The sequence below is a fragment of the Brassica napus genome, chromosome C8 (genome assembly GCF_020379485.1).
Source record: "Brassica napus cultivar Da-Ae chromosome C8, Da-Ae, whole genome shotgun sequence".
NCBI lineage: Eukaryota > Viridiplantae > Streptophyta > Magnoliopsida > Brassicales > Brassicaceae > Brassica > Brassica napus.
Window position 1 is genome coordinate 18543297 of NC_063451.1, and position 21136 is coordinate 18564432.

Below are 21136 nucleotides of genomic sequence, written 5' to 3' on the forward strand. Positions count from 1 at the left end.
GGGAGAAAATAATAAGCTGGTAAGAGAAACAGAATGGCATCAACCATCATTGTCTTGGCAAGATCCTCGGACTAAAGAATGTGAAATAGACGTCCAAAGATTATACATTTACAAAGCTAGCTAATCAAATGTCAGACACATTTGCTGACCCGAAAAAGAATGACTAAGTCATATATAAACCATCTTGTAAAGCACCAACTAAATTGAAGTCCAAGAGAGACACAGTCAAGTTGCTACAAAGTCTATACAAGATAGACCAATAAGTTCCAAAAGATAAGAATCCTCGGAAACAAAAGAGAAAGGTGCATAGAATGATAAAACAAATCCTAGGTCAAGGAAACCATCCCAGACATAGAGATAAGACCGGCCGGCTCTAAGGTACAAGTACCAAACAATGTAGCTTGGGACGCCAAGCTGCAAAGTATTAAAGGTCCTGATAATAATGAATCTCAATCGATTATATCATGTCTGGAACATAATGGAACACAATAAGGAATGTGGACATAAGACGATACAATGTAGCACTTGAATTTATGAATATAAGCGAGGAACATGAACCCACATCAATATAAGAGTGCGCACTCGTAGAACAGATTGGATTGAATGGAAACGTGGGGTTAAATAGTTTAAAGAAGAAAGACGTATTTGGCCATATGATTAAGACGCCGTATGATGTTAAAACCAGTGGATATAAATGGGTCTTGTGAGGAATATAAATCGTGAGATATAAAGGTAATGTTGCACAAGGATTCTCACAAAGACCAGTAATAGATTATGAGGAGATATACTCCCATGTGGTGGATGCAACTACTTTTAAGATTTCTCATAAGTCTGGCTATATAAGAGAGACAATTAGACTTGCAGCAAACTGATGTAGTGACTGCATATTTATATGGTCCACTGGATAATGAAAGTACTAGAGGTTATTGAGCTGAATGTACATCAAGTTCTCGAGAACAATATTGATAATCATCGAAATATATGATCTGAATATCCTAGGAACCTCTGGATACAATTTCCCAAACTGTTGAATACCTTAAGAAAGAATTCGAGATGAAAGATCTCGGGAAAACAAAATTCTGTTTGGGATTACAAATTGAGTACATAAATGATGGGATCCTTGTGCATCAGATGGCATACACTGAAAAGGTACTCAAGAGATTCAATATGGCCGATTGCCATTCTCTGACCAGTCCAATGGTCGTGAGGTCTCTCGGCCTGGACACTGACCCATTCCGTCCCAAGATGGACGATGAAGATGACTTAGGTCCCGAAATGCCATATCTCAGTGCCATAGGAGCTTTAATGTACTTGGCAACTCACACACGACCTGATATAAGCTTTGTTGTGAACCTACTATCTAGGTTTGGTTCTGTCCGACCCAGAGGCATTGGAATGGGATCAAACATGTTCTTCGTTACCTGCAAGGAACGAAAGACTTGGGTCTATATTATACTAACCATAACAAAGATGGTTTTGTTGGCTTTGCTGATGCTGGTTATTTATCAGATCCACATCAAGCTCGATCACAGACAGGATATGTCTTTACACATGGAGGTACGGCCATATCATGGCGTTCCATGAAACAAACCATCGCGGCCACTTCATCTAATCACTCAGAAATCTTGGCCATACATGAGGCCAGCCGCGAGTGTGTTTGGTTGAGGTCGATGACCCAACACGTCCGAGCTGATTGCGGGACGGCCGAGTGCAAAAAGCCAACCATGATGTATGAGGACAATGCTGCGTGCATTGCTCAGCTCAAGGACGGTTACATAAAAGGTGATAGGACGAAGCACATATTGCCTAAGTTTTTGTTTACTCACGAGCTTCAGAAAGTCGGTGAGGTCCAGGTCGTCCAAGTACGATCCAGTGACAATTCAACTGACCTATTCACCAAGGCACTTCTACCTGCACGTACCTGCACGTTCAGGAAGCTCACGCATCAGATTGGGATGCGTCGGCTGAAGGACCTCCACTGAGGTTCACATCAGGGGGAGTAGTACGTGTTGTACTCTTTTTCCTTCATCATGGTTTTGTCCCACTGGGTTTTCCTGATAAGGTTTTAATGAGGCAACATTAAACGTATTACAATCCATGTATGGTTATGGCGTCCAAGGGGGAGTGTTATAAATCAATTGGTGGATGTCCATAACCGGCCCATACACTTAGAGAGAGAGACGGCCCAACCCTAGAGAGAGAGAGGCGGCCGCGAGACTTGGAGAGGAGAGAGAGGCGGCTACAACTTGCCTATTTCCTAATTCGTTTATGTTTATGATTTGTAATCTTTCCTATTATTGTATTTCCATTTATCTCACTTGTAACCCCTATATAAAGGGAACACTTATTCATTAATAATATACAGAAACTTACAGTTCTAAATCCTTAAGTTTACAACACATTCAACAATAGATAACATATATTTTATATTTTTAATGTTATCCCTAGATGATTGATTATTTTATCTATTCAATTTGAATATGTTTACCAAAATGGATTGAGAATTAGAACTAGACTCGCTTAGTGTGAAAACTAGTAGCTTATTTCTAGTTTATACACAAGGCTATTTCCTTGATTTAAGAAAAAATAAGATAGGTGTAGAAAGATACATCTAAAAAAACAAATTGTTGAGTAATATAAGGAGAGAGAATACTTTTATTCTTATATATTATTATATATATATCGATGGAGACATGAGAGATATATGAAATGGGGGACCACTTGTTTTGGTGGGTGATAGTGTTTTGTACAGGAGAGAGAGAAAGTAAAGTTGTGTCTTACTCTTAATATTTCCTTGTGTATTTTACAAACGAAAGAACATCTCTATTTATACTGAGTTTTTCACCGACTTGGAAAGAGAAGCATAAACTATAAATCAGACATCTGTCTAATGATGATGCAAATAGTCAGCCCATGAAAGGACAACTGTCTTCATACGTGTATTCTTTTGGATAATCATTATCTTCAACACTCCCCCTTGATTATTCAACTTGTATTACAGACAGCCTCGTTAAAAACCTAGTCATGGAAAAACCCGATGGGATAAAAACCATGATAAGGGAAAAAGAGTACTGTAACGTAATCTCCCCCTGTGAATAATGGACATAGTCTTATCTTCACAGATCATGCAAACGTCGCATTCCGATACCGTAAACGTGTTTTTGGAACGTTGCAGTCGGAAAAGCTTTTGTGAACAAGTCAGCCGGATTGTCGCATGACCGTACATATTCAATGTCCACTTCTTTATTTTTCTTGAGCTCCCGTATGTATGAGAAAAATCTTGGAGGGATTTGCTTTGTTCTGTCGCTTTTGATGTAACCTTCTTTGAGTTGAGCGACACAAGCCGAGTTGTCTTCAAATATTCTCGTCGGCTCTTTCTCGTTGACTATTTCGCTTGCTTCTTGTATGTGTTGACTCATTGATAGAAGCCACACACATTCTCGACATGCTTCGTGAAGCGCAATAGTTTCTGCATGATTCGAAGAAGTCGCAACCAGAGTTTGTTTCTGGGACCGCCAAGAGATCGTGGTTCTACCAATTGTAAAAACATAGCCGGTTTGCGATCGAGGCTTGTGAGGATCTGATAAGTATCCTGCATCTGCAAAACCAACCATACCAAACTCGGGTTTTCTAAACTATATTAACTCTAAATCAATTGTACCTTGGAGGTAACGGAATACATGCTTTATTCCGTCCCAGTGCCTACGAGTAGGAGCAGAACTATATATTGCCAGGAGGTTAGTAGCAAAGGCAATATCAGGCCTAATACAGTTTGCAAGATACAAAAGCCCACCGATAGCACTCATATAAGGTACTTCAGGACCTAATATCTTCTCGCTATCTTCGCAGGGCCTAAAAGGATCTCTCTCAACATCGAGAGTTCTACCAACCATTGGAGTACTCAAAGGAGTCGCTTTATCCATATAAAAGCGTTTCAATAACCTTTTCGTATAATTTGATTGATGCACAAATATTCCTTCTCGGAGATGCTCTATCTGGAGCCCAAGACAAAACTTTGTCTTGCCGAGATCTTTCATTTCGAACTCCTCTTTCATATGAGTTCGAGCATCATCAACCTTCTTTTGAGTTCCAATTATGTTCAGGTCATCTACATATACAACAATGATCACAAAGCCAGATGACGATTTCTTTATAAAAACGCATGGACATATCGCAGTATTCACATATCCTTTACTCAAAAGATATTCACTTAAACGATTGTACCACATGCGTCCAGATTGTTTTAATCCCTAAAGTGATCGCTGTAACTTGACCGAACAAATCTCCCTGGATTTTTCTTTTGATGCCCCTGGCATTTTCAATCCCTCAGGGAGTTTCATATATATATCGTTATCCAACGATCCATACAAATATGCAGTCACAACGTCCATAAGATGCATTTCAAGATTTTTAGATGCCGTTAGGCTCATCAAAAATTTAAACATAATTGCATCCATTACCGGGGAATACGTTTACTCAAAATCAATTCCCGGTCTTTGAGAAAAATCTTGGGCAACTAATCGGGCTTTATATCGTGTTACTTCATTTTTCTCATTTACTTTTCTCTCGAATACCCACTTATACCCAACAAGATTTATATTCTCAGGCGTTATGACTATAGGTCCAAAGACATTTCTTTTATTCAGAGAGAGTAATTCAATTTGAATGGCCTTCTTCCACTCCTCCCAATCATGTCTTTTCTGACATTCCAAAATGGACCATGGATCGGGATCATCATTTTCATGATCGATCTCTTTGGACACAGAAAAGGAGAACATTCCATCAACATCTTTTATCTTATTTCTGATTCATAACTTTTCATCTTGGGCGTAGTTGATGGAAATCTCATACTTTTCTGTTCCCTTCTCGTCATCTGGATCATCTTTATCTATGCCTTCTTTCAGACATTTTTCAGTATCAGGTTCTTCTGGAACCTTACTTTGTTCATCCAATTTCTTTTTCTTTCGGAGATTTTTATCTTTAGAACCCGCTGGCCTCCCCCTCTTTAACTGAAACCTAGGTTCATTCGTTTTGTTTCCATCAGTTTGTTCTTTTGGAACATCAACTCTAGATAGAACATTTTCAGCGGGTATACATGATTTCGTCACCCTTCTCGTATCTGTGAACGCATCTGGTAACTGGTTTGCCAAATTATGCAAATGCACAATTTTCTGAACTTCCAGCTCTCTTTGATTCGTAGGAGGAACAAGGTGTAACAACGACGGTGTACACCAAGTAATCTCTTTAGGAATTCTATTAATTCCACCCTCTAACGATGGAAATTCATCCTCATTAAAATGGCAATCGGCAAATCGTGCCGTAAACATATCACCAGTTACTGGTTCTAGATATCTTATTATACTTGGTGACGTATAACCCACATATATTCTCAATCTCCTTTGTGGGCCCATTTTTGTTCTTTGTGGTGGTGCTATCGGAACATAGACCGCACACCCAAAGACACGGACATGGGATACATCTGGCTCTTGCCCAGATGCCAATTGTAATGGGGAGTACTTATGATATGCACTCGGTCTTAGCCGAACCAGTGCAGCCGCATGCAATATAGCATGACCCCATGTAGAAATTGGGAGCTTTGTTCTCAAGACTAACGGTTTTGCAATCAACTGCAACCGTTTTATCAATGACTCGGCTATGCCATTTTGTATATGCACATGGGGAACTGGATGCTCCACTTCAATCCCCATTGACATACAATAATCATCAAAGGCTTGCGATGTAAATTCACCAGCATTATCAAGCCTTACTTTCTTAATGTCATACTCTGAGAACTGCGTTCTCAGCTTTATTATCTGGGCAATGAAATTTGCGAAAGCCGTATTTCGTGTCGTCAAAAGAGACACACTTGACCATCTACTAGATGCGTTAATCAATAGCATGAAATACTTAAACGGCCCGCACGGTGGGTGGATCGGCCCACATATATCACCATGTATTCTTTCCAAAAACATTGGTGATTCATTGCCTACTTTTGCTGGTGATGGCCAAGTTATAAGTTTTCCTTGAGAACATGCATTACATATAAACTCGCCCGTTTGCAAAAATTTTCCATTTTTCAACGGATGGCCATTCGAATTTTGCACTATCTTTCTCATCATGACTGAACCAGGATGTCCTAGCCTCTCATGCCATATTTTAAATGTATCAGTAAACTTCATGTTTACCACGGCATAGGACTCAGTCATGGTTATTTTCGTACAATATAGTCCAGAGGATAACATTCTTAACTCTTCCAATATATGTTTCCTCTCGGACTAAATGCAAAGAATTTCAATGCCATCTTTACTCATAGTCTCAATATGATATCCATTTCTTCGGATACCCTTAAAACTTAATAAGTTTCTATGAGACTCGGGGGAATACAATGCATCACTTATTTCAAATACTGTTCCCTCTGGCATTGAAAATTTCGCTCTTCCAGAGCCCATAATAATCTTTGCATTACCAGATATTGTACTTACGCTTCCAGCGTAATCTTTTATTTTGTGACTGGAGAAATATTTCTTATCTTTAATTATCGTGTGCGTTGACGCACTATCTGCCAAACACAAATCTCCATTCATAGTCTCAAAGTTTGGCATTTTCTGAATATAAAACATATATTATTGAACATTAAACATGAAACATAACATATATCTTACAACAAAAGATATAGATACTATAATACAGTCTACTTATATCACATCGATTTATATCACTTATCGATACTCTCTGGCTCAACCAGAAAATCTGATACGTCGAGATGAGTATCATCATTTAAACCATGAAAGGATGGCTCGGGTTCTTCAGAGATGAAGTTAGTTTCACCTCTTCCTTTCTCTTTTCCCTTTTGGGATTCTCTATACAGATCGGCTAAATGTTTTGGCGTACGACAGTTACGTACCCAATGACCTTTCATGTCGCATCTGTAGCAAACCTTTCCCGTTTGCCTTTTATCATCCTGGCCCTTTGCATTCCTTTCATTTTCGTGAAAGTCTTTATTATTTCTTTCATCATAGGGACGAAATCTTCTTCCTCGTCCTCTTCCACGACCATGATAACGGTTTCCACTACGTCCACGACCTCGTCCTCTTTTATTATCATAACTGGATGATACAACATTCACTTCAGGGAATGGAGCAGATCCAGTGGGACGAGCTTGATGGTTTAAAGTCACGAGTTGATTAATCTGCTCCGCTACAAGGAGGACTTGCATCAACTCCGAGTAACGGGTATATCCATTCACCTGGTACTGTTGCTGCAGGATTACATTTTCAGGATGGAACGTGGAGAGAGTTTTCTCAATTATATCATAATCACTTATTTTCTCTCCACATAACATCATCCTCGAAGTAATTCCGAACATCGCAGAATTAAACTCACTAACACTTTTGTAATCCTGGAACCGGAGATGGATCCACTCGTGTTTAGCTTTCGGTAAGATCACATATTTCTGGTGATCGAACCTCTCTTTTAAAGATTTCCAGAGGTCAAAAGGATCCTCTTTCGTAATATATTCATCCTTTAAACCATCATGGATGTGGTGTCGTAAAAATATCATGGCTTTTGCCTTTTTCTCATCCGACACCGTTTTCGAACTATCGATGGTTTCCAAAAGCCCGTTTCCTCTCAGGTGCATCTTTGCACCCACTGCCTAGGTCATATAATCATTTCCCGTAATATCCAGGGCATTAATTTCGAGCTTTGTCAAATTCGACATGATAACTGTATTCATAAAATAGTATATAAATATAGTAAAGACGGAAATTTAAATGCATAATTTAAATGCAGAAATTAAAGGCATAAAATAAAAGCAAAAATTAAACTGCATAAATTTAAATTGCATAAATTTAAATTACAGAAATTTAAATAGCGTAAATAAAATTGGAGGCTTAGCCTACCACATGACCCGAGGAGTCATAGACTACCATATTGATCATTATTTTTCAAAGTCCGAGGAGACATGATCTACCATTTTGACTCTTACTTATTTCAAGGTCCGAGGAAACTTAGTCTACCATTTTTGACCTTTTATTTTTATTCACGGAGGCAAAGCCTACCACGTGTTTCTCTGATCGTGAAGGCATAGCCTACCATAACGATCAGTCGGGGAAGGCAGCGCCTATCATCCCGAAAAATAAACGGAGAAGGCCTAGACTCTCACTCCGGAACAATAATAAAATTTAAATAAATTAAATATATTGGAATACATAAATTTAAACATTACCTCGGCTGGTTTAAAAACTTTTGGATTGATAAGCCTCAGTTGGCCAGAGCCTCGTGCTGATAACGTGTTGAGTAATATAAGGAGAGAGAATACTTTTATTCTCATATATTATTATATATATATCGATGGAGACATGAGAGATATATGAAATGGGGGACCATTTGTTTTGGTGGTGATGGTGTTTTGTACGAGAGAGAGAAAGTAAAGTTGTGTCTTACTCTTATTATCTCCTTGTGTATTTTACAAATGAATGAACATCTCTATTTATACTGAGTTTTTTACCGACTTGGAAACAGAAGCATAATAAATCAGACATCGGTCTGATGATGATGCAAATAGTCAACTGATGATGATGCAAATAGTCAACCCATGAAAGGATAACTGTTTCGTACGTGTATTCTTTTGGATAATCATTATCTTCAACACAAATAACGGATAGAATTAAAGCAGACGAGAATTCTTTTATACTTGGAGCTATAAGTATTTATTTGGACAATGTCAACATTTTATTTGCTAAAACGGACTACAAAGATTTTGATCACCATAATTTCGAAACCACATGCATCGCCAAATTCAAACTACAAATCATACCCCAAAGCCCAAATTAAAATGGGTCTAACTTATCAGCCCATGAGGCCTTTTCACTGGGCTAGGTTTTTTTCTCCCGTTATTTCCTCCTTCACTAAGTTTTTTTCTTTTTTATTATTAAACCTAGAATTTTCACTGAATCCGCCACCACCTAGAGTTTCTAGCGGCGATAGGAGAGAGAGAGAGAGAGAGAGATCTAGACAAGTGAAGCAAAATGGTGAAGTTCTTGAAGCAGAACAAGGCCGTGATCCTCCTTCAAGGCCGATACGCCGGTAAGAAGGCCGTCATCATCCGCTCCTTCGACGACGGAAACCGTGAGCGTCCTTACGGCCACTGCCTCGTCGCCGGACTCAAAAAGTACCCGAGCAAGGTCATCCGCAAGGACTCGGCCAAGAAGACTGCAAAGAAATCTAGGGTCAAGTGTTTCATCAAGGTAGTTAACTACCAGCATCTGATGCCTACGCGTTACACCCTCGACGTGGATCTCAAGGAAGTGGCGACCCTCGAGGCCCTTTCTTCAAAGGACAAGAAGGTGGCGGCTCTCAAGGAGGCTAAGGGTAAGCTCGAGGAGAGGTTCAAGACCGGGAAGAACAGGTGGTTCTTCACCAAGCTCAGGTTCTGAAGACGTTTTGATCTTTTTTTTTTTACTTGTTGTTGCTTTTCGCATTGAATTTTTCAGCGTCATTTTAGTTTCTACTGTTGAACAATGTTGGTCTTGTTTTGGAAGATGAATGATCTTTTCTTGGATTTTTTTTTTTAATTTTGATTATTTACATGTTCATTTCCTTTGAATGATCTGCTTAAGTTTACAAAATGTTAGTTCATATTGATTGGTTAAATCTCGGTTAGAAAAGGATCAGGAACATAAGTCACTCAGTTTGTGTTTGATTCTAAAGCTTGTGTTTGATTCTAAAGCTTGTGTTTGGTTCTATAAATAAAACCAGCAAGTTACTGAATCATGCAACGACCAATTATTTGTCTGTTAATGTCACATACCTGACTCGAAAGATTAATTGACTCATAGCAGTACAAATGTTTCTCATTTTTACAAATCACCATTATCACTTGGGAATCAATAAATTGACGGCTTCCGACCATAACTGTAACTGCAACAGAGATAAATTCCGTCTGTAGGATGGAAACCAAGCATGAAGATAAGAAACAGATTTCTAAAATTATCTGAAAAAGCCATGGATGGATGTTCTTTTAACTTCTGGCAATATTACACGCTCTGCACTTTTTCAGATCTGAGTTTTCACAAGTTTAAGCAGACTCGTTAAACCATAGGCTACAGTGAGATGTGAAACATAGCTTTTGTGAGATTATGTGAAAAAGCCATGGATGGTTATCCTTTAGCAATGTTTTGGAAACCAGACCGGATGATGAGCCGGCAATATACATTAGTCATGGCTCAACCCGGTTCGACCAGATTGTAATAATAACTAGATCTTGACCCGCACAACCACGCAGGTTTTTGTTTTCAGTTATTTTTATATAAATATTTTGTTTTCAATTCCAAATTGGTATATGTTATAATATAATAAGTTTACGGTATATTTTTTTTCATTGAATAGACTATTTCAAACTTTCACATGTATTTGTATCTTCTTCTATATATATTTTTGGATTATTATTTCTTTATTAAAATTGTAACTATATATATAAAGATTACTAAAATATTGTTTTATTGTCATATTCAAAGATATTGTAACATTTCACAAATTTAGAAAGTTTTTAAAAAATTAAACTTTTCGCTTCATAGATTTATATTATCGAGTAATAATTAAACATTTAGTTTTTGTTTAATTTTTAAAATAAAATATATAGTTTAAATTTTTTTTCATTGGTTTAAGGTAGTAAAAATTAATCATTGTTAGATAATATGATTTTTGTTATTTAAAAAAAATCTTTATAATTTTAAAAGTTAACGTCGACAAATATTTAAATATTTAACATATGGAGGTATAGTATTACAACATTAAATTATAAATTTAATGGATCATCTATTGTTTAAATCCAATTATTGATAGCCCAATAAAAATTTCTGGTAGGCCCAAAATTTAAAAGATAAGATTAGAGATTAAATGTACCATGACTTTCTATGACTATGTCCACTATGTCCATTTTTTAAAAAAAATCACACATGAATCAATGTTGTGACTTCTGTTTTAATATATAAGATATTTTGAAGATATACATACATATAATAATATCAATAGAACACATATATATCTATACTATTACAACATAAACAAAATTCTGCCTTTATTTTTTTAGAAATAATTATATTACAATGCTACTGATTTTTTTTCTTTCTTAAAATAAATAAATAAGAAAATATTCCAAAGAAAAAATCAACATTCTCCGCACTATATTTCCCCAAATCATCGATAGTGATATAATTTGTGGGTCCATATTAAGTGTACTATCTCAAGTCATCATTTTATATGTACAATCCCGTGCAAAAAGACACACCTAAACATATAGGATCTCAGTTGGTGAATGTTATTAAGTTTAACCATCATACAACAAAAGTAATTCATCAGCTTAAATAAACACTTCTCAACATCAATGTTAGGTTCATACGCACTTCTTGCATTTAGGCATTACAAATGTGTCTTAGCTTTCATTACCAAGAAACAAAACTGTATACTGTAATGCATATAGTCATTTTGCCCTTAAAATTTTCAAGAATTACAAATGTGTACTATACGTGCTATCCTATATGTGTATGCGTTCACATCATATATCAAAACTGTATATTATAAATTTGTAATGCAAATAGTTATTTTTGCAAATTATACTCTAAATGGATATTATGTTAAGTTTCTCATCTAAATCTATTGTTTTTTTTAATAGTACAGATAGGGATGTTAAGATGGGTTTAGGTTCGCGAGCTTTTAATGGGTTCTGAAAAAAATAAATGTCCATTTAGACCCATTTAGCTAGTCGGGTTTTAAATGGATAACCCTTTTAAGACCCATTTATTAAATGGGTTTTCGCTAAAATAAACGGGAACCCGTTTAACCCATTAATGTTTTTTTTTTGTATTTTAAACGTTGTCGTTTGGTTCCTTAAGGGCCTTCAGTTTTTTTTTGTTTCCATTTTCATCTTCTCCTTCGTCGATCAAATCGCCTCCGATCTCCACCGCCTCTCAACTTCTGAAACTTCCGGTGAAGCGTAATCTCCACCGCTTCAACTTCTGAAACCCATAGTCTCCACTCAAGTTCCAATCAAGTTCCGATCAAGTTCCGTTTCTGAAGCCCACTCCCAACTCGAGATCGGTAACTACTCTCTTCTCCTTTGATTCCTATTGTTCATATAAATTGATTTTTTTTTAACTTGATTTCATTAGCAAAATTGCATATTTCTCTAAATTAAGCAAACCCATGAGGAAAAAATTGCATATTGTTCACATAAATTGCATATTATGTTTGTTATGTATCACTGTATGGATTACGCTTTGTGCCTGTGCCCCTGTGTAATCATCTGCAATCATATAAAAGTTTTGTGTATCGCTTTGCTTCATTTGTCTTTGATTCAAATGTTAGTTTTGATTGTGATTGGTTTTAAGTATGGTCTCGAGGAGAATGAGGATTCTCTGATGGATGTATAGATTTGCTTGAGCTGAACTGAGCTGAGGAACTATGCGATCTTGTATTAGTTTTATTGTGATTTGGTTTAAGTATGGTCTCGAGTTATCTTCAATCTTATGTTTATAGAGTTCTGGAGGATTTAGTGTTGGCTTTTAATTACAGGATGGATGAGTTTATAGACATGAATGAAGAAGATGCTCTAGCTGAGATAAATTTGGAAGCTACACAACTAGAAGAACAGCAAAGTGAAACTCATTCTGGGGAATCAGCTCAAGCTCCACGCAAGAGACGTAAAACATCACGGGTTTGGGAAGATTTTGTATCAGTGGAGGTAGAAAATGATGGCAAAGAAAGGGCCAGATGCTTGCATTGTTGTATGAAGTTGGTGACACGTAATGAAAAGAATGTGAGCTATGGAACTCATCATCTACAACGCCACTTGGAAACTTGTCCAAAGAAGCCTCCAAAGGAAGATAAGGATGCATATGATCAGAAGAGAGATCGTGAGATGGTTAGTGAGGTAATCATTTATCATGATCTTCCGTTCAGATACGTATAATACGAGAAGGTTAGACAACGAGACAAGTATCTGAATCCAGAGTGTCAGCCCATTTGTAGACAAACGGCTGCAGCAGATGTTTATAAGCGGTATGAAGTAGAAAAGGAAGAGCTGAGGAAAGTGTTTGCTAGACATACTGCTCGGGTTTGCTTTACTTCTGATCTTTGGACATCTCGTCCTAATAGCATGGGATATATATGTCTTACTGCCCACTTCATAGATGATGGCTGGAACTTGCAGAGTAAGATTCTTGCTTTCTGCGATTTGAAGCCTCCACACACAGGAGAAGAGATTGCTAACAAGATTCTGGAGTGTATGATGGAATGGGGTTTAGAGAAGAAGGTATTCTCTATTACTTTAGACAATGCTAATAATAACGACAGTATGCAGAGGATCCTCAAGGGACAGCTTCAGATGATGAGTGGTTATGGCTTATTGTTGGATGGCAAGTGTTTACATGTGAGATGTTGTGCGCACATCCTGAACTTGATAGTGAAAGCTTATGAGAGAATGGATCCTTCTACTTCTAGTTTAAAAACTGAAAAGCTGAGGACTAATTTGACTAAACTTTATAAAGAGTATCAAGCCAGGACTTGGGGCAGTTCTTCTGGTACTTCATCTACACCAGCTCCACATGATCTTGTTACTGAATCACCTCTTGAAGATGATTTAGACAATGTAAGTTTCAAGCATCTTTACTCTTATTTTGCATTTACTTTGAAGATGATTTAGACAATGTAATATATTACATGATCTCTTTGAATTGGAAAGAAGCCTTGGGAGTAATGTAGGAAACACAAGAACACATTTAGATGTGTATCTGGATGAGAAGAAGTTAGATAGAAGGTCTTTTCGCAATTTGGATGTATTAAGCTATTGGAGGGAAAACCAAGCTCGATTTGGTGATTTGGCGATGATGGCACGCGATATACTGAGTATCCCTATCACCACAGTAGCATCTTATGAAAAGATTCTGAAAACATGAAACTACTAGTTGAGTTATTAATCCTATGCCTTTATTTTAGTTTAAATAAATCTCAGGCTGCTTCTCTTTGTATATATAAACTTTTGAATGGCTTGTGGAAAAGCACTGTGATATTGCTAGAAGAAACTTGCACACTTGTCTTGAAGAAGGTAAGCTGTATAAGTTTTCAATGCAGCAGACTCGACACTTTGCTTCTCCTTTTGGTGAGATGAGGATTTCGAATTTTCGATTGAGCTCTCAATGTTAAGAGAGTAGTAGAGCGAGGTGCTAAAGCGACCTGATGCACCCGCTCTAGACGAGTGAAGTGTAGAGAGACCCACTAGAGCAAGGTATGACACCCACTCTGTACCAGAGCGACCTCTCGCAGCGAGATAGCGTACCCGCTCTGGGCCCAACATCCCGTCGACAACTTTCGAGAACCGGAGCGACCAGGACGGAGCGAGGTGGGTACATCGCGCGTCAAATCCATGGAGTGTGAAGGAAGTCAGAGCGACGTCCCAGAGCGAGGTGGCGATCCCGCTGTGAAGGTGGAGCGACCCACCAAAGCGGGGTCACGAACCCGCGCGCAAGATTTATATTTGGTCGATTTTTTCATGTTTTGCTCGGCCTTCTCAGACTTTTTTTTGAGGCCCACTAGGTTTTTAGAAGTACTATAAATACTCTCTAAACTTAAAATTAGGACTTATCTGATTATCTATCAAATCAAAGACCATTTTGGAGAAAAAGATTGAATCTTAAATCCATTTTCTTTGAGTTTGTTGAATTATCTTGATCACTAATACTACATGATTTGAATTAGGACCCTTGAAAAGTCCATTTCATGAAAAAAATTTGCTCTAAAAAATACATATCAAAAGTTATTGATAAATAATTTATTTGTTTAACTAAATTTAGTTAGAGTTCATAAGGTTAAAAAATGAAAAAGGTAATTATGTTTGTAAAATCATTTTACAAACATAATTAAAACAAAAAATAAATAAAAGAATCTGATTTAAATGGGTCTAAATGGGTTTAAATGGGTACATTTAAATTTCGCGGGTTCTAAATGGGTACCTCTAATAGGCCTATTTTTAAATGGGTCTAAACGGGTATGAGTTCTAAATGGGGTGGGTTCTAAATGGGGCGGGTTGTACCATTTTAACATCCCTAAGTATAGATATAACTAAAATATCTAATACAAGGAGAATAAATGATTTGTATGATAAAATATCGGGAAAACACAATATATGAACACTAGGAATATTCTTCTAGGTTTAAGTTAATAGCAAAGATAGATATTAACTTTGGAAACAATCTCAATTTCATTTAAAACATGATCAGAAAGTAGAAAAATATATAATGCTAGGGGTTGGCCCGCCCTACGGGCAGGTGAGTTTATAATGAAATTATTTTATATTAAAATTATTTTATATTAAAATTATTTTAATTTTATAGAACACTTGAAACTTCGAATGTTTTAATGTTTATTTTGAAGTAGTTTAATTGTTGTGTATTGACCATTGTGTGTGTTGTTGTTTCATTTTTACCTGATACTGTATATTACGGTGGAGCTCAGTTGTTTTGTTCTGTAATAAAGCAATGTGTGCGTTTGTTTGTGTGGTGCAGTGATGATGTTTTTAGTTAATAGGTTGAATGTGGTATAGGGATGAATGTTTATATAACTTTGTATATGTTTTGGCATTTATTGTTTAGCAAGGAACTTGTCGATATAGCTTTATGAAACTTGGTTATGTGAGAGTGATTGTGTATATTTTATTGTGTAGTTATGTGGTTCTGGTTGGGTAGTTACTGAGCTGCGTGAGAGTTTGTGGGATGTAACTGGCTTGTGTATGTTCGGATCATTTGTAACGTCTGACACAATTATTAGAGGATGTGTATATGAGCAATCAGCCGTTTTGTTTGTATATAACTACTTGAACAAAATACCTACGAACAATTGTTCTAGTTATGTATGAATATATAAGAGTGATGGAATAACTTTGTTAGAGGATTAAAGTATTTATTAACCGGCTGAATGTGGAGATTTTTTTGTGCGTAGCTAAGGAGAATGACATGTACCTTTCTGGTACTCGTAATGTAGTTTATATGTAGCATGTCAATTGTCATGCTTATGCAGATCACATTAATCAATATTCTACTTAATGTTCAAAATTTAACTGTGCTTTGTTAGTAATGGAGGATTAGGATCTTATTATTTTATTAGTACAAATGACTGTGGAGGTTAACATTTTGAAGAAAAAAAAAGAAAAAGAAAACAAAATAGCTATAAGCTTGGAAGTACTCAGGTTTCATACTGCTTGGAAATGTAATTTAAAAACTAATGCAACTTAAACGCACTCATGTCCTGTAACTTAATCTCCCCTTGTGCTTTGGATGTTACTCACACTATGCCTACTTGCCAGAACACCCAACTTCATTCACAATTTCCTCCTCGCTTGTCTCCCTTCCATCAACAGAGGTGTGACTTGAAGCCGTGGCCTCACCTTCTCCACCTTCAACATCATCATTTTCCACAGTCACCATTTTTCACTGGAGTGATCTTAAGTACTTCACCCCTACGCAACAGGTTTCCATTAAAAAACACTTGGGCATAGATTTGAGTGTATGAGAAGACATCACATAAATATTTAAGACATGTAAAGATTTTGAAACCTCCCGTAAGCATTACTTTAAAAGAAAATAAAGGTACACTATTAGCTTATACATTCTTATGCTCATGGGGATCATCATGCGTTGTGTACTCTTAGTCTTCATTGTAAGTAGTCCTAATGCCCTTTACGTGCCCAACAATATCTATTGGAAAACATTTACGCTAAGCTAGTAAGTGAGAAATCAAATAAATGTTATCAAAATTATTGGGTTTTGGATTTAAATTTGACCTGGTAAATGAGTGTTTGTGTTGGCTAGTTCCATTTAATCCGGTGTACACTTATTGATGCTGAATCAACGTCTATGAGAAAAAATTGATTACTCAAATAAAATGTTACTCACATAAAAGAAAAGGTCAAACCAAATGTTGAAACTAACTAATAAGTAGAACGTACCTTCGCCCGTCAAGAAGCAACATACTAATGCTACATCGAGAGTAAAAGCTCTGGTAGAGTACATATCTAGGAGAAACCTGAAGCTAAAAGAAGTAAATGAATCTCTTCTGGTGTTAATGGTGAGCCTCCTCTGTTTCTTAGCTCTCCATCTCTGAACCGTGAGTCTTAGACTCTTCCTTGCCAAATCACCTAAGACAAAGTGAATGACTAAAATATGTTTGTGCAAACCTGCTCTAGATCATTAAGCAAAGACATATATATTTTAGTCAAAGAAGGCACTGATGTTGAGAACTCTTTTAGTCTAGGTGATGAATTCATTTCAAGAGAAGTAAACATGATCGCAGCAATGAGAGAAGGTAAGAGATAGAGTCACCTAAGGACTGTTTCTTGTAGTAAATGATACTGATTATTCAATGGTTGAATCTGATGGTTGTTGTACGATTAGATGTTGGACTGCCTGATTGCAGACGTTTTTTTTATGATGAAGAGTTCTAGTGAGGGCCAAATCTGCAACTGTTTCAGACTCAGTGACTTAGAGACAATCTATTGAACATATCAAATACGCATAGTTTCTCATGCCAATCAATAAAATAGGATCATGAACAAACGATAGAAATATTAAAAATATATGATTATAAGGAACTAATAGATATAGATTTTACGCAAGAGGGATCAGGTTGTGACATGATTCAATGATCACCAGCGAGAATATCATAGATGTTGTATTGACGGGAGGCTCCTTTAAGTGGAGATATCTGCCGAAAATACATCTTCCCATGGAATATGAGTGCCCAAAAGATAAACTCATAGTTCTCGATATACTGAGTGTGTTCAACAGAGAGAAAAAATGACTTTGTTAATAAATATACCAAAGAGAGTTCAAATACATATTCTTTTTTTTTATAGCCAGAATATAGAATTCTAAAAAAAAAAAAAAATTCTTTCATCATCGATTCATTTAAATCAAATGACCCAGATGAAAAAACTAACCTGTAAATCTCTAGAAAATATCAAAAGAAAATCTCCATGAAGCATACAAACTTGGCATCTCGAAGAGGAGACTGGACGGTAGCAAGAGGGACTCTAGAAAGATTGTCTTTCTCAAGTTCTTATCTTATTAAAGACGACAATGAGACCGATGCATTGAAGAGGAACTAAAGAGGCATAACAGCTCAAGAAAAAGAAAGCGACGGCAAAGCTTGATATTCCTAAAATGATGAAACTCTGTAGATATTGGGTTTTAATAAAATGACTGTTAAAAGGCCCAAACAGAAAATATTTTCTGTTTATATGAACCAAATCGATGGCCCACAGATTTTTTTGTTAACGATGGAAGGAAGAGAATTGAGGTAACGAGGAGTCGTCAGGTGTCACAAAAAGCCCTTACTTTCCAGATGATGTGGACGCAGGAGAAAGCAGATAAGTTAATTTTATTTATTAAGATACGTTTCCAAAATAATCACACTGAATTTCTCATCATTAAAATGATATCAGAAAATATTTGGATCATTAACTATATTTTGATTCATAATATCTATCAAGTATATATATTTTTGAATATGCTGAACTAGATTCCCTAAATATTGGAGAGGCTTTTTTTTAAGACATAAAATTTTTGTTTTTTTTTTGACAAAACATATATTTGGTTGTTAATTAAATATGAAGATACATATTGATCTTTTTATAGGTTTAAGTTTAATAAAATATTAAAAACTAGAGGGGAGCTATATGAATATTTTTCACAATTAATACAGTAAAATTATAAAAAATTTTAATTATTCAAAATTAATTGTATGAGGAAAAATTTACAATTTTTTGAATAATTTATAACATCTATGAATATTTTTAAGATATAAAAAACAAAAAATGTATCTATACTATTAAACACATAATCTTATAACTAAAAAATATTTGTCTATTTAAAATATGAAAAAATCACGCGCTTTGAAAGCTCGGGTCAAAATCTAGTATATATATATAGTTATATTCACATATATTATCTATTTTACATGAATTGTCATGCACGGGGTGAAACATTTATAAAAAAAGTTTCTGTTTTCATTTTATAAATTCTGAGTATTGCTGAATACATTTTTTGTGGTCACAATTTATTTAGTATTTATTTTTTCTCAATTTAAAATAATTATTGTATCATATCTATCAAATAACAAATTCATTAAACCTTAGAAAATCTCTAAATCTAAGAAGTGAATTACTCAGATATTATAGTAGAAACATAAATCATAATATGAAATAATTGCATAAAGAATAAAGGTAAGAAATACTAGAGGTTTAATCAATCTCCAAAGGAGTTCTGATATTCTCTTCAAAAAACTCTCTAAAAATAAAAGAAAACTTAACCTAAAAAATAGATATATATAGGTTTGACACATTCATGGGCGTCTTCAAAGTTTCGTCGGTCTTGTCAAACCGCACTATAGCATTGATCGATGCTCACATCATATCTTGACTCTCATTTCTGTAAAACTACAAGTTTTCTTCTCTTTAAGCTCCATTTTGCTCCATAATCCATGACGTACTCCAAAACACACCTAGACTTGTAAAGGATCTAAAACAGACTCAAAGTACATAATAAAGACTCTAAATATGGCCTATGATATATCCTAATAGTGGTAAATTCTGAGACCTATCAACTTCCATGTGAACGGTGGGTGCAGTCCATCTGAGTTAAACCGCTGTCCAAGCATCTTCGTCGAATCCACGGATTATATGTCTCAGACAAGCCTTCCAATGACCAAACTGTCTTCATCCAACATGTAGGGGCTCAGTAGAATTACGAGTTCTCTCATGGTTTCAAAGACTTCCATAGGACCTCAACATGTATGTGGATAGGAAATCCAACGAGGCAACCTGCTATGATACCAAATGAAAAGTTTATACCAAGCAAAACCAGGAAGAACACAAGGGATTAGAATCCATGTGTCTCTTCTTATTAAGAATCAGTTAAACAATCTTACACATTTATTTAATCTGAATTACTGAATGTCATATACAGATTGAAATAAACCAATTATTAATCTACCCTTTTGCGTGACAACACCAGTTGATCACGTCGCCAGTTCACTCACCTCTGAAACTCCAAAACCTTTTTTATGTCCCGGTGAGAATACTACGCTAAAAACTTAACTTTTTTCCTAAGTCTAAGCTATGATATATATATGATTCCAATATTTCTTATTGTGCAATATATCTTTTCCTAAAAAATAGCATCACCACATCTTCTAATTTGTGATTTGAGTATCTTCGAGTTCTTTAATCACGTTCAAACAAGATGAACTGATGAGAACTCTCTGCATCACACGCGTCATAGTTATTTTTGTCCACGTAGATGTGGTACACATCATCTTCATTTTCATGTGTAACACAACATAAACATGCCAGATTTCACACTTTTGAATATGCACGAGTCAAATTCCAAAGAACCATGTCAACCAACACTCTTTCTGTGCCATTTTACCAACATGTCAAGTTCCAATTAATTTCTTGAGGTTACAGATAACCTCAGTATGGTAAAGACTTTGATAAGACGATACTGTCTAAAGTTATCTCATTTCAAAATCAGTTGGTTCGTCAATTGTCTTTTCTTATCAGTTGATCTCTTTGACTCGGGGTGTTCCAAAAAAAAAAAAAGATCTCTTTGACTCGGGACTAAATGACGCTGGCATTCGTATTCTTCTGTGGAGCTTCTTGTGTATCTTCTTGGTTAATCTCATATTAGACATCAATCTATGGCAGTATATTTCTCTTCTACAAAGAAAGAGAAATCTCATCTACTATTACATTTATTATTTATCCACCTCAAAATGTTACCGTGACCCTGAGCTCTGATATTAATTTTTATGTTGAGAACAAGTGGCGGATCTAGGAGGATTTATAGCTGGGGGTACTACCTTAGAAATTGAATTAGCTGGGGGCATTATCATAAAATTTGAGTTAGTTAGAAAGCATTTTCATATAATATTGGTTAAAGAAAACAAAGAATGAACCGGGGGCACGTAGGTCCACCACTGTTGAGAACATCAAAATGACACTTAGAAACACAGAATCGACCCACTAAACCCTAACAATCTCGCATCTCTCGTTCGTGTTGGATCGATCATGAGAAAGACAATTTGT

The 21136-nt window shown here is 36.0% G+C and overlaps 2 protein-coding genes and 1 long non-coding RNA gene across 3 annotated transcripts; 2 read left to right on the forward strand and 1 right to left on the reverse strand.

Moving 5' to 3' along the window:
• Positions 1-6715: 6715 nt before the first annotated feature.
• Positions 6716-7639, reverse strand: LOC106407872. Its single transcript, XM_048766795.1, has one exon. It carries the CDS (start codon positions 7637-7639, stop codon positions 6716-6718), a length of 924 nt encoding a protein of 307 aa, XP_048622752.1.
• A 1291-nt stretch (positions 7640-8930) lies between these two features.
• Positions 8931-9562, forward strand: LOC106360624 (60S ribosomal protein L27-3). The gene has a single exon (XM_013800246.3). It carries the CDS (start codon positions 9030-9032, stop codon positions 9435-9437), a length of 408 nt encoding a protein of 135 aa, XP_013655700.2. The 5' UTR covers positions 8931-9029; the 3' UTR covers positions 9438-9562.
• A 1582-nt stretch (positions 9563-11144) lies between these two features.
• LOC125591777 lies at positions 11145-18035 on the forward strand. Its single transcript, XR_007327886.1, has 2 exons — positions 11145-12099; positions 13071-18035. It is a non-coding gene; the product is annotated as an uncharacterized LOC125591777 (long non-coding RNA).
• The last annotated feature ends 3101 nt before the right edge of the window (positions 18036-21136 follow it).

Bases quoted from the DNA above. Each gene is read 5' to 3' on its own strand.
- LOC106360624 (XM_013800246.3), top strand. From the start codon at position 9,030: ATGGTGAAGTTCTTGAAGCAGAACAAGGCCGTGATCCTCCTTCAAGGC.
- LOC106407872 (XM_048766795.1), bottom strand. From the start codon at position 7,639: ATGCACCTGAGAGGAAACGGGCTTTTGGAAACCATCGATAGTTCGAAA.